Here is a 14,773-nt window from a genome sequence, read left to right as displayed (position 1 = left end):
CACTCAACCTTTTATAGGTGTGGGGTTGGCTAACTGATTATTTTGATACAGATAGTTGCGTGATTTTGTACAACTGCATTTACAACATATAATTTCCACTAATTCAGCTGAGTTTCAAAGTGGTCCATTTTAACTGTGTACTATGTATTCCAGTCTTTAGTCCTTGTGAGGGGGATAATGCATCTGTCTGTAACAAAAGTATGTAGAGGCCATTGTTAATGGCAGCATACCTTGTTCTTAGAGATGGTAAATCGGTTTCACAGTTATATTGATCCAACCTGCAGTAGCAGCTTCGAATTTGAAAGAGTTCTAGTCAAGCCATCACCCTGACATGCTAGTTATCTATATGCAGCATTTGTTTGCTTTTCTGGAGGGGCATTTCATTAAGTTAGTCCCCTCCTGCAGTCTGGAATGGCACATCCTAGAAAAAGGCCAACAGTCAGTGTCGCTTGTTTCTTGCTTTCACATTAATGTGGGTTGGAAAGTATCTGTGGAACACATTTACTTGGAAGCGAGTCCCACTATGTACTGTGTGTATAGGATTAGGGCCTGAGAGACATGAGAAGGCACTGCTTAATTGAGAAGGCTGTTAACCACATTCTCCTTTTTCTGTTGTACCATCTCCAAGTTTGTGGCGGAAACGAGATTTTAACTGGGGAATTTCAGATTTACAGCTTGATCTTCCAAGCCACTGCGCTATGCTAACTGAATACTTATTCTCTTCTTTCCCTGGCATGTTTTATTATTTCATGTTGCTATAGGGAAGAGGAATAAGGGGCATTTTTTCCTGAACAAACAAGTTTCACTGTGGTTTTTTAAAAGCAATTTTTTAATTATAAAAACAGCAAGAGACAGCTTTGCATATGGGAGGATGCAAGTTCCTTTGGCATCTGCCTTGTGACCACGTTCATAGTGGAGAACTTCTGCCTGTGCTTCATTCACGGTGCGCGTTCTTGTAATCCTCCATATGGCTCAATATCCAACCGGATGGGACCAAGAAGGTTACAAACATCACAGTCAGTCCAATAGCTTGTTCCTGTACAAAGAAACAGAGGTGAATGTCGTCTGCAGGAATTATGAATATTGTAGAACATTCTGGGTTCTCCTCGGCTAATCACCATTTATAGTTCATGCAGGGAAGAAAGCAAGTGGGCTAAAGTTAATGTATGTGCTGTGTGATGAGTACAGTGCAGTGAAGTCCTTATAGGATGGATGTTCGTTGTGGTTCTGAAAGACTCCTCAGTTTCCTGACTAGTCTGACTGCCAGGGCCCAAAATAATCTGCAGATAATTGAAAGGCCTCCTTCTGTTGGCTAGTATCTTTTTTAACAGTCAGGCATGCTGAGCCCACTTCAGCTCCTATAGCCCCTTCTGTGAAAGAGCCTGAAAACTGAATTGCATTAATAACCGCCAGGGCCTAAAAGAGATTGCTATACACCTAATTGTGTAGTTTTGAAAATGTCTTGGGAGTCTTAGCAGGGTATAAATACTGCATACATGTGTGCTCTAGAGATGAGGAACTCTTTGGACTGGGCTTTTTTCTAGGTTTCATACCAAAAAAGGAAAACTTGGGAAAACTAAGTCAATCAGAGGGCTTGGGTTTTTATTTTAGTTATTACCCATCCCTCACCCCAAGGTCCCAGGGCAGGTTACAATTTAAAATGGAACTGCAAAAAATGCAACCACAAAAGATAACATCTAATAAAAAGTAACACAATTCATATGATTGCTTATATTTAGATTTCCAGTGTTGGCCTCCCTTTGATAGCTCCCAGATGCACTCCTCCTTTTCATTCAGAACCAGGAGCTTTTGAAGAACTACATCTCATAGTTCTCTCTAGTCTGTTCACAAGCACAATGGGGCAGGAAAACAAAATCCTCTGCTCTCCACTCACACAGCTTTGATGCTGTTCCCACTTTAATAAGAGGCGGGGAGGAGGGACGGGCTAATGGGTAATAGAGATGGATGGGGTTGAGAACAAGAATTCTTCATCTTAAGACAGTCTTGTAAAGTTTGCCTCAGTTTTGAGGAACACCTGCAGTATGGGTGTGTTTAGGGTGGGTGTGTATGAAGTCACACCACTGGAGAATCACAGCGCCTGCTGTAGCTGTGGAGACCAGTAACTCATAACTGCTGCCTCCTGTGTTGCTTTTGCTGTGTTAGCAACACCGAAGTGACCTCCCCAAGGCACAAGCCTGGGCAGTGTGTATGGAGGTCCTGGGTTGCGCAGACCACAAGACCTCCCTCTTGGCCTTACTGATGTGGTCCAAAGGAAAGCAGAGCTATACGTTTGGCACCAGCTTGGCTGCAGGAGTTGCTAGAAGGAGGCATCAAGGCACCATCCAACCGTCTTAAGGATTCCGCTCTGGATTGATGTAGGGTTTACTCCTTAGCCTTTTCTTCTCCCAAAGGGAGTGGGTTTATGTTTATGTATGTATGTATGTGTACACACCCACCCACCTCATGGTTTGGTTGAGATTGAACCCTGTACTGTACAACCTACTCTTGCCAAATGTCTTGCTGTGCCTGTTAATTTGTCGTTTAATTTTTCCTATGATGCAATGTACATAATTTTCCTCATTCAATATAAAGTGTTAATTGGGCCCTCACTATTGCTAGCTATAAGCAAAGGCTGTAGTCAGCCCAGAGGAGTATTGCTGAATGGTGCCGCCTTTAGATTACTTCTGAGCAAGGAGATAATCTTTTTGCAATGGCATACTGGCAGTAGCCTGACTTTCAAGTGACTTTGTCCTGAGAGCAGTAGCACAGGCCTGCCTGATCCCAATTAGAAATCATCTGAACTAGTTATATTCTGCTGTGCCTGTGGGACTGGCTGTGCATACTAACTCTTGTGTGTACTAAAAAATATGTAAAGCATATTTGGTTTCTATAGAGGGTGGACATGATTTTCAATAACTGTGTTTACTCGCAATTTAATTCAGTTGATATTCATCTGATGAAAGAATGAAGAAAAAATTGCCCTTCCTTCAGAAACCACTCTTTTAATCATAAATTGTTACTGACATGACCGGGGCTGTTAATTTGGTGCCAAAAACTTAGTTTTTCAGCAAGAAAGTCAATGTGCATGCCACAAAAATGAAAAACTCTGAATAATTAAAGCAACATGAAGAAAGGGGGACATGACTTGAGGCCATAAAAACTGGTAGAATTTATTTGTGGTTGCAAAAATTCTACACTGATCAATAAAGGCTGGAGATACTGCCTATGTATATTCAAATAAATATTTGATTTTCTTATAGGTTAAAGGCCTCTAAAAGCTGCTTCTCACTTTATTGTGCCATAAAAGGTATAGAGCTGTGAAATTTCTATTTCCTGGTACGTGTATCAGATCTGGAGAACAATGGCTCTGTGCAGGCATATTGCCAAAGTTCTTAACGCTCTTTAAGCTGGGAAGGATGAGGAAATGAATTGTATGATTTTTTAAAATGAGGCTGGATGTGCAAGAGTTGAGGGTGGGAGGAGATGGTCTCTATAAATAACACTTTGCCCATTATTATTAATTTGCTGGGGGGGGGGAGGGAGTTCTACATGTGTCTAAGAGCACTGGTTTTTTGTTTTGTTTTGTTTTTTGCTATTAGGGTTTTTTGCATTGATTAAATGTGTTAAACAAAAGCTTAGCTTCTTTCCCCCAAAAGTGATTGGAAATACCTTCAAATCCACAAAGCAAACAACATGTGGAGAGTAATATAAAGTACGGTACACACACCTTTCGGCGCACGTGTACTCACGTCTCAAAAGTTTTCAGGTGTATGTAGAGACAGTTTAAAGCTATATGTATGTAATCTGTACTTTGCTGCAAGAAATATGAGTATTATGATGTTGTTCTGCCTACTGCAGGTAGTGCTGCCCCTCCCAGTGGGCAGGTGCTGGGGATCAAGGGGGTGCGATGCCAAGGGGTTAAGAGGACAAGAGCTGTGTGTGCCACATGGCTCCTAATCTAGCCTACCACGATATCCCAGTGCCAGTGTTGGAGAAAGATAATAACTGCCATCCTGATAGCTTCTAGACATCTGATTTGTCCTTCGACTTAGGCTGCAAACTCTGGAGTCAGCCCTGGCTGCATGGAACGTGGACCCACCAGACCTGCAGTAGGAGAGCCATCACTTAGGAAGACTTGAAATGAAGGTTGGCTTGTGGGAAAGCCCTACTTTGATACACGTCCATACTATAGTTAAAAGAGTTGACAGTGACATTCAAATGTGGCCTGTGGGACCAAGAGCCATTTTGAGCTGTTCCTGCACGTTATATGAAGCAAATGTGCCACAACCATGTTGCAAGGAATAGATGCAACCCGACTGCACCAATAAACTCGTACTGTTGTGCTGCAACTTTAGGGAACAGAATTTGAGACAGTATATAGCGGGGAAGGTGTAATGGCCTATGTTTCAGAAGGGTGGGGAGGAGCTGCTTTAGAGCCCCAGCAGCACTCAAGGCAGTCGAGAAACTATTAGGCCAGCCGCTTGAGGGCCAAATGGCGCAGTCTGTTCAAAGCGTTACTTAAACACTTGGTTAGAACCCGCTGCCACTTTTAACGAAGAAGCAGGCAAGTGTGAATGTGTGGCATTCAGCTCAGGAGCCTTAAATCCTGTGCCATTTTCGTGCCTGATATCACAGTGCAAATCGTGGGGAATTTATTCACTGGAAGAAAAGACAAGAGAGGAGGAAAAAAGGGAATTCCCTAGGCTGCCTTTCAGAAACCAAAATCAAGGCTTCAGGTTTGTGGCTGGATAAAGTGTGTAGTTGCCAATTCAGGGGACACCTTAACCATTCTCACCTTCTGAAATCTGAACGTGACATCTAAGCACACGACAATACAATGTATCTGCTGCCCTACCCTAATTTCCTGGTGGTCCAGAGACACCAAAAAAGGGATACTTACCATTGGCGTTATGATCTCCTTAGGTGGCTTCCCCGTGACATTTGCTCGAGGAACAATCTCATTCCTCATTGTTGCATTCAGGAATCTGAACGTCTTATGGAAACGCAGCATTTTCCTTTCGCTTTTGAGCTCCCCAAAGCTGTTGCTGAAATGGCGCTTTCTGCCCTTTGGTAGGGAGTGTCTACGGGCTCGGGCTCTTGAGCTGGGAAGTTGCAGCTGTCGGTGTCACAACAAGTGCACGCTCGCTCGTCCAAAGGCAGCTGAAGGTTTCCAAGAGGTCGGAGAGGAAAACAAGTGGCTCCGTTCCTGCCAGACTAATTTAGCACCGCTTTCTTGGCTCCGATTGGCTGCTGAGTTGCTCAGCTGCTTCCCTGGGATAGCAAGCAACTGCACAAAGGTGCCTCAATAGCAGGAAATATCAGGGCTTCTAACTGAATCTCTCTAAACAGTTTCTGAAGAACCCAGTGCAAAAATTAAAATAGATTTATCTTTAAAAGTGTGACTTGCTTGACCGAATTATAGAAGGAAGTTTAAAGAAAATGTACCACCAATTATGGGAGTAATGTGGCAAACAGGCTTGGAGCAGAGCCGATTTTTGGCTGGAAAAGCTTCTTGCACTGCGGTCCTGATTCAAACTTTTCCTTTGTTAAAAGACGTGTCAGGTCCTAACAGTGTACTTAAAGTGATCCGGCCTTTGGCCTCAGACAGCTCAGCCTGCACATCCCCACAAGACCAGCTCGCTTTCACCCCCAGAAGCAGGTCATTGTTTGGGTGATGCACGTTTTACAATAACGTGATCCTGGTATGCTGCCAGCCCCCCTCCCCCATTGCACAAAGTGAGGGTCTTACTGTAGTAAATGCCTTACCCTCCATGTTTTGAATTTGGAAACTGCTTGAGGTATAATCTAAAGGTAAATATGCACCCTTTTGCTTTGCTGCAGTGCTTCTCCCTGTTTCATATCACAATGCTTTCCCAGTTGTTCTCTGTCTCTTTGAACCAGCGTGTCCAGGAGCAGGAGTTGTATAAACATAAAGAAAGTGTGCGAAGCCAAAGTCCAAAGAGGCTCAAATAGGGGATACTGTTTAACTCTCTGCACCTCTCTCTCTTTCCCTCTCTCCATGTATGGGTGACAACTGCCAAGAAGAGCATAAAATATATTGCAAGTCTCTCACCCACTGTTTTGGACTAAAACTCCCATCAGCCCTGCTAGCATGATAAGGCAATGGCAATCGCAAATGAATGGATTCTGCAGTATCTCCTGTCAGCATAGCTGTTTGTTTATAGGAACAGCCAGTGCTTTTCTTCTTAAAAAATGTTTAGGGGTACTCTCATTTTCCTACTCATATTGAAATACTGCCCCTCAATGAGGCCAAACTTAGATTCACAAAATGTTTAGGGGTATGCGTCCCCCCAGAAAAAGAAGCACAAGGAACAGTTATCTGAATGCAATAGCTCCTTTATGTCATTTTCTACCTTGATGTCCATCTGATGCGTGTGGCCCGTAAAAGAATGAAATATGTTGTGTATGTATTTTCCCAGTAGCAAAATATTCTAACTGGAATCCTGAGAAATACTACAATAAAAATTAAGCCTCAAGAGAAGACGGGAGGTTGGTAGGTATTTAGCAACACAAATGTGCTTTTAAAAATGTATAAATGAATATTCTAGAAAGGCCCTCGTGATTATAATCTCCAGTGCAATGTCAGAGTGATTGTAGGGCTACAGGGGGGAAAGAAACCTGGCTGCAAATTGTAAGTAAAAGGCACAAGGCAGTATGAACTGATCAATTAGGAACTCTGCATTGTTCTAGTTTTTATTTGCAAATGTGCTGTTTGCTACAACTTTTGGTTCCTTCGTATCTCCCCAACCCCACTCCATTTATCAATGTGCACCGACAAAACTCTGTATAAAACCATTATTGATATGACTGTACATATGAAAATGCATCATTTTGTGATGTGTTGCTTTACCAATGTGCATTGATAAAGCACCCAAGCGACAATAACGAAACAAAACATGGGAACTCTGTTCATCCTCATGCCACAGACTAGGAATTTATAAAAATAATGAGAACATTTCACATCATTTTTAAAAAGCATTTGAACCAGCATGTAAACTTCTTGTGTGGTGTTCAGCACCCACCAGCGCTGCAGTTCAACATAAGGCTGTTGCTTTATGTGGGGACGTTGTGGGTTTTTCAAAGCAAGCAGCCAGCCACAATTTGTCCATTCGAAATGTTCACTGTGGGATCCTTTCTACCATTCATACAAGGGGAATGAAAGGCGGCCTTCTGCAAGTGACAACCAGGTGCTTCATCAGACTGGCCTCTTCCTGTTCAGTGCCCTGTGCTCCAAGGAGGGCCTCTGTGTGTGTTGTATTTTAAAAGCAGATGATTCCGCATTCAGAGATTGCCCTGCCAGGCATGGAATGCAGAAGCAAGTTCCTGAACAGGTGGACACTTCACCTATTGAGGTCTAAATTTCATGTCTGCATATTTGTAAGAATAATGATGCCCCCGCCCAGCAGACCAGTTGATGCCGTTAGCATAAGAAGAATGTTCGCCTTTGAGGTACAGGCCATTCAGGTTGGAAGAGTGGCAGACACTGTACCACCAGCCCCCCTTGTAAGCCACAGCGCAGCTGCCTTTTTCGTTGGTGTCGTTGTCCTTGTCTCGGGTGGAGAAGGCCATGCCCCGGTGTCCTGAGAAAGAATCTCCTGAAAGAGAAGAGCAGGGGAAACATCGAATTCACCTCTTTCACATTAACTGTGTGTGCTAAGGCAGTGGAAAAAGGCAGATGCACTGCTAGGTCACATATATAAGTGCCAGAGGAGACGCTCTGCAGGCGGAAGGTCCTCCTAAATTCAATTCCTGGACCTTCAAAAATGCAGTATTTGTGTTTTTAGGTTACTTTGAAGCAGATGCCTCAAAGGGAATTCTTTGTGTAACTCACCCATGTTGCCATCTGAATAGGAGCCCACTTCCAGAGTGTAGTTGTCCCTCTCACTCAAGACTTTGAAGCTGGTATATGTAGCATAAGTTCTAGTTTCATTGAAGTCCTTCACGTCAATTCGCAATTGTTGTACTCCTAACCCCCAAGAGAATGGAAGAGATCTGAGAGTAAGCATTGGTTTGTTTTTTGTGTTTTTTAAATTGTGTTTTATGAACAAGAATAATGTTATACAAATAAGTATACCAAGTTTTCTCATGTCATTTGTATATCACAAGAACAGCATAATAAATGTGGAAAAATATCTATGACATAGGTTTCATTATTAGTGGTCAATGTATAAGTTCTTGGTTTATGAATTGGTTTAAACAATTAGGAAGAAGAAGAAGAAGAAGAAGGGGGGGGGAAGAGGAGTGGTGAGTGGGATGGGGTCGGGTGGTTATGCTTCTATTATTCTACTTAGTGTGTGAGAGGGGTTGTGTCATTGTTGACAAGAGAAAGCCTTTAACATGTTTACAGCTACAGTGAAGACCAGCAGCTTTTGCTCTAGGCTGTGGCAGCTGGCGGGGTGGAAGGCAGAGCCATAGTTCTGGTTTTGTAAGGACACTTAAGCAAAGCAGTACAATTACTTAGCTACTCAACAGATGTGGCTGTCCCAAGAATGGAAATTTCACAAGCATGGGGAGCCAGCTTCAGGCATAGAAGTGATCATGCACTACTGCAATGAAACAATTCCCAACACCCTTTCACGGAAGCAAACTGTTGACGGGGTTCAGAAAAAAAGTAACAAGTAGGGCTTTGTGAATCAAGACAAGAAACTTCAACCTGCCCTGTAGGAAACTGGCAACCAATGTGTTTCTCTTAGGAAAGGAGTAACATGCTGCCAGTAACCTGCTCTTGTGAAAAGTCTGGCCACTGCATTCTACACTAGATACAAGGGGAGCCCCACATAAAACATAATGCAGTAGTCAAGTCTTGAGGTTACCAATGCATGGGCTACCATAGTCAGGCTATCCCAGTCTAGGAATGGTCACAGCTGGTAGAAGGCCACATGAATCACTTCACCATCTAGATCAAAGATGGATGGAGGAGTACCCCTCCAGCTGAAAATCTGCTCCTTCAGAACAGGCAGTTGACCTACCACCTGGACACAGGAACCACTCACCTGCAAGACCTCAGCCTTTGCAGGATTCAAGCTCAATTTACTGACCCTCATCCAGTCAAGCATTGTATCCAGTCACATGTCCAGGGATTGCACTGTCTGTCCTGACTTGGATGTAATGAAGCTGGGTATCATCAGTGTATGACACCTTGCTCCAAAACTCCCAGTGATTAGCTTAATATAGATGTTGAATAGCATTGGGAATAAAATAGTGCCCTGTGGGATTCCACAGCGTACACACCAAGAGCACTCTTCCAATGATATGCTCCAGACATGACCCTGCAGCTATTTATCCCAACGTAAAAACTTCACAGGTCCGACTCTGGAGGAGCTTTCAATAACTGATTCCACACCTTTCTCCATTATTCATTAAAAATCCCCAAGCTTTCCAGTGATGCTCCAGCATCAGACAGAAGAGGAAACGTTGGTTTACCAGAGCTTGTAAGAAGATGGATTTTATCATTGCCCAACCAGAACTCTGATGCATGGCTCCCAAACCCTTTCTTGTAGGACTCCCAGTTACGGTAGAAATCCTCCGACCCATCCTGTCGCCTCTGGAAGACCTGGGGGCAAAGGGAGGTGATATGTCAGTGTCCCAGCTGAAAGACAAGCCTGTTTCCTATTCCCTACAAGTGCTAGGTGCAGAGGCTAAGATGGAGGGGGCCCACCATTTGCTGTGTGCACATGAAGTCACACAAGTGACACGCAATGTGTGCAACGTCACATATCGCCGGGAGGAAGCCGAGCATGGGGCAGCCAGCTACAATGGCCAGCCACTCCTCCTCACATGTGCTCAGCAGGAGGCCGACACTTAAGCCGTGCCATGCTAGGCTCTGCACTCTGCCTCCTTTAACATGGAGGGGCCCACCCCCATCCTAGCAAATATTAAGGGGGCCGAAGACACCTCAGCCCCATAGAGTTGGTGCACCTGGCTGGGTGGGCTCTTTTAGGCAGACTGATTGGTTTTGGAACAAGCCCCACAATATAAAGAGGTATCCCTACTGACCCTTCCTCAGTCTAACATATCTCAACAGGGTGATAAATTAGGAAATGAGGACAATAACCTTATAAAAAAATGAAAACAAATTTTCGCAAGGGCATCAGCAGGGTTTCCACACCATACCTCCTCTACAAAGCACAACAGTGGTACCTCGGGTTAAGTACTTAATTCGTTCCGGAGGTCCGTTCTTAACCTGAAACTGTTCTTAACCACTTTAGCTAGTGGGGCCTCTCACTGCTGCCTCACTGCTGGAGCACAATTTCTGTTCTCATCCTGAAGCAAACTTTTAACCCGAGGTATTATTTCTGGGTTAGCGGAGTCTGTAACCTGAAGCGTTTGTAACCCGAGGTACCACTGTATAACGTAAACAAAAAACATGGCAAGGGATAGACTTATACATGTTCCCTCCTCTGTTGATTCAGATTAATAGTTTTGCATTCAGCTTACACCACATGTCCTTTCAGAAAGCACAGGACAAGCGGAAAACCTTTCGGACCCATGTTTTTTAAGCAAAGGATTGTGGAAGTGTGGACAAGCCAATAGCAAACCCTTCTCCATTCCCCTACATAAGCTGTTCCCCTACAGAACGCCCTTGGACAACACCTCCTCTGAGCTTTGCAGAAGCCAGCAAACAAGGGAAGGCAGCTCCTCCTGCTGCTTCCTCTCTCTAGTCTACTCTTTATGAGCATGCATGAGCAGAAAGCATGTGGGGCTGCCTTTGCTTTGCTTAGCACCCTGGGCCAAGTCTCTTTTGCTCAGTGAAGGAGATGTCTCTGGAGGAAGGAGTTGCCCAAGTGCCTTCCTGGCAGGGGATTCCACTTCTTGAAAAGTGTGCATCATATTGTCTGACACCCTTTTAATAAGCCATAAACAGATGGCTCTTCCTTCTCCATGGGATAAAGCTCACCAGCCAGCCTCCTCCGTCCGTCTCCATGTCACAGAAGACCACCATTGCTTTCCCTGTGGCAGGATAGATGGTGTACCAGCCACTCAGGGTCTCTCCACGTTCCAGAAGTTCTTTGCAGTCTTTGGCTCCAGCCTCTAGGAGAAATATCAGGGAGGAAAATGCAAAACAGTTCACCTATTTTCCGTTCTGGAAGTATGTGTGATGAGAGCAACATGGTCCTCTACTGTCTTTATCATGTTTGGTTTTGCACAGAAATCAAGAAGATTCTGGGAATACGGAGAAGTTTAATTTGAACTTCTACCATGGGGTTATTATTTTTTATTAACCAAAGAATTATAATTTCTCATGGGGTAAGTTCACCCTTCCCTATATTTCTCTCATGATCTGTGTTCACTGCCATCTTGCATTAGATTGGAAAGGACCGTGAGTTGAACCAAAGAAACACAGCTGTACTAGCAAGAGGATGATTAAGATGATGATAAGACATACCTTGCGGCTGACAACCAGCAGGAGTGTCCAAACTGCAGTCTTCTCCTGCAGGAAAAGAAAAACAACGTCTGGTGAGGTGAACAAGCTAATAAGAAAGGTGAGAGTGAGGGCAGTTCCAGATTCCATGCTTTTATTTAAGTTTATTTTCCTTTTCCTCCAGTGGAGTAGTAGAGGCAAAGGGGGTCACCTTGTTAGCACTGGGGTCTGTTTCTGCTCAGGCACAATGCACAATGCAGTGTTCACCTGGATCAGCTTTCACCTGCAAATAACCCAAGCTCTTGCATTGCCACGCCCCTCCCCTCACAGTGGAGTTATAGATGCAATATTACCTTTGTCTCCTTTGTCTCCCTTGGGTCCAGCTTTCCCAGGCATCCCAGCAACACCTTTCTCACCTGAGAAGGAACAGGTGAGAGATGAAGCCTTTGGAAACAATCAAAACATCTCTAGAAACAATCTTTCCAGCCCCTCTCCTAGACATGGTGTTTGCAATTGCAGAGCATAGCAGCGAGCCTCTTCTCCACAGTGATGAGGCCGAATTAGAGCAAATGATCTCCAGATCTGTCTGGCACAAACTCTGAAGGAGAGATTGGGATCTTCTTACCTGGAGGACCCTGAGGGCCTGGGTCACCCTTAGGCCCAAGTGATCCGCTTGTTCCGGGCACACCTGGTATTCCTGGTATCCCTGGCTGGCCCTGGAAAAAGATCCCGCCTGGTCCACAATGTGATAGGCCCTTCAGCTCTGAAAGAGGAAACGTGAGACAGTGTATAAACCTGTGTGAGACAAGACATGTTCCCTGGCATGGGCATATTAAACAAAGAAAGAACTGGAGTGCCAAGCATCTTATGTGATGCAGCAGATAGGACTGCATTTACATGAGGGGAAGGCAGGTTCATATCCTGAGGCGCCATCTTCTCATCTTTACCAACCATACAGAACAGCTGTTGTGAGGATTTTTGAGAAAGGAAAATTACTTTCCTGAGCTGTTGGAAGTGGTTAGGGTTGTTAAAGCAACCATGGAAACCTTTTCTCCTTTATATATATATCTCCATATATCTTAATTTAAATGTGGGCCAATTTAAGAATCCCTGTTGAGTATTTCAGAAAGGACATTGATAATCCCTGGCTTTCTGATGGATATGTGGATGTCTTTGCAAATTCAAGCACAGCCCCACTTGTTTACCTTTTCAAAGGTATACTTAAAATATCTAGGGTAAATATCTTAAAGCTATCATGTATGAAATCAACCATTTAACTACAGTTTAAAGGAAAGAAAAAGAAACCTGGGCTATCTTATCTTGAAGAGTTTTCTGAAAGACCTGAAGCTAGGTTTTTATGGAATTCAAGACCAATTAGGCCCCTGCCCCTTCCACTCTGGCCTCATTCATGAAATTACTGTATTTTTTGCTCTATAAGACTCACCTTTTCCCTCCTAAAAAGTAAGGGGAAATGTGTGTGCGTCTTATGGAGCAAATGCAGACTGCGCATCTATCCCAGAAGCCAGAACAGAAAGAGGGATCGCTGCTTTCACTGCGCAGCCATCCCTTTTGCTGTTCTGGCTTCTGAGATTCAGAATATTTTTTTTCATGTTTTCCTCCTCCAAAAACTAGGTGCATCTTGTGGTCTGGTGCGTCTTATAGAGCAAAAAATATGGTAGCTGTGGCCTGATTGGGAATATCTTGACAAATCTGAACATTTAAAGGGAACAGTGACAGGAAGTTGAAGAAAATGCTAGTTGCAGCCAGAAGACAGAGACACATAGAGTGACTAGATGCTGCTTCTTTTTGAGGAACGCCCTTTGTTTCAAAGATCACAACTCAATTTACCAAATCACTTCTCTCTCCAGCCTTCAAAGTCCTCCTCAAGAGCCTCACTCTCCCATCCCCTCCACTGCTTCCAGATTAAACATTATCACATCCCTGTGACTAAAATGTAAGCCCCTGAGTTATACTTTCACATACCCAAACAATTAACTGAGGAAACAGTGCTGGCCTTGACATGTGCCACACAGTGGTCTGATGAGATGCAAAAAATTGGCTCCTTTGCCCTTAATAATTGCACAGAAGAACAAACTTAGGCCCAGCTTTACTCATTATAACCCTTCTGCACAACTATTTGAATTTCTATAGGTGTACAATTAACATTTCCTGGACAGCTTACAATAAAAAAATTAAAAATGCAATATAAAATAGTAATTAAACAAGCAAAAAAATGTCCTTACATCATGGTAACAAAAACAATCTGCAGTCCAGATTAAAATATTTAATAGACTGGATGAATAAAAGGCACCGGCTGTCCCACTGCCTTTTATACTTGTCCAGAAACAAAGATCACCTCCCACCTCATCCCATTTTGCACTCACGTTCACAGCAGCTGGTTTCTGCCTCCTGTCCAAAGCTTCCTCTCTCCTCCACAGACACAACTACCAAGAGAGTCAGAGCCAGGTGGAAACCAGTCAAGGCTGTCATCTTTCCTTGCAGAACTTTCTTGGCCGCTCCTCTGGGTGAAACAGAGGCAAGTGGCGGTGGAGGGGCTTATATATATGGCAATCCCAAACAGTTGTGTAAACAGGAATGAGGAAATTCTTGCCTTGGGAAAGGGCTTTGCCGAACCCCATTATTGTGCAATACTTGCTTTCACAAGAGTCAGCATAGTTCATGATATTTAAGATTGTACATTTCTAGACAATGGCTGGAAACCCCTCGATTGCACAATGCCCACCCCCTACTCTGCCCTGATCAGGAAATGTTTATTTGTACTGAATAATATGTTCTTTGGAACCATAATCCCGTCACTATCTTGTTTAGCGTGAGGCTTGGTCTTGATTTCCTTACTACAGTTCATTCATAAAAGTGTCTCCTCCTTCTGTCCATCTCTCTATTTACCGTATTTTTTGCTCTATAAGGCACACTTTTTCCCTCCTAAAAAGTAAGGGGAAATGTGTGTGCATCTTATGGAGCGAATGCAGGCTGCGCAGCTATCCCAGAAGCCAGAACAGCGAGAGGGATCACTGCGCAGTGCTCCCTCTTGCTGTTCTAGCTTTTGGGATAGCCCCTCAGTCCCTTCCCTCACCTCCCGGAAAAGCCCCCAAGAGCCCCGTTTCCTTTAAAGAGCCACGCGGAGCGTGTGCGCGGCTCTTGGGGGCTTTTCCCCGAGGAGGGAGAAGGGCAGCTCATCAGTGACAGGATGCCCTTTTCCCTCCTCGGGGAAAAGCCTGCAAGCTCGTGAAAGGGAGCACTGAGCAGAACCTGGGATGCATATAGGCTCTGCTCAGCACTCCCTTTAAAGAATATTTTTTATCTTGCATTCCCCCTCTAAAAACTAGGTGCATCTTATGGTCAGGTGTGTCTTATGGAGCAAAAAATACG

General features: G+C 44.1%; 1 protein-coding gene across 1 annotated transcript; it reads right to left on the bottom strand.

Annotated features, from left to right (window-relative positions):
* Positions 1–6,678: 6,678 nt before the first annotated feature.
* On the bottom strand, positions 6,679–13,981 carry LOC310705067 (veficolin-1-like). Its single transcript, XM_083499412.1, has 8 exons — positions 13,768–13,981; positions 12,009–12,146; positions 11,737–11,799; positions 11,408–11,452; positions 10,919–11,052; positions 9,445–9,574; positions 7,853–7,987; positions 6,679–7,616 (listed from the first exon to the last, which is right to left on the bottom strand). Exons 1-8 carry the CDS (start codon positions 13,871–13,873, stop codon positions 7,366–7,368), a joined length of 1,002 nt encoding a protein of 333 aa, XP_083355538.1. The 5' UTR covers positions 13,874–13,981; the 3' UTR covers positions 6,679–7,365.
* Between the last annotated feature and the right edge of the window lie 792 nt (positions 13,982–14,773).

This window comes from Podarcis liolepis (genome assembly GCF_965112155.1).
Source record: "Podarcis liolepis genome assembly, chromosome: 1".
NCBI lineage: Eukaryota > Metazoa > Chordata > Lepidosauria > Squamata > Lacertidae > Podarcis > Podarcis liolepis.
Note: the sequence above shows the minus strand (reverse complement) of the source record. Positions and strands in the feature narration are given on the sequence as shown.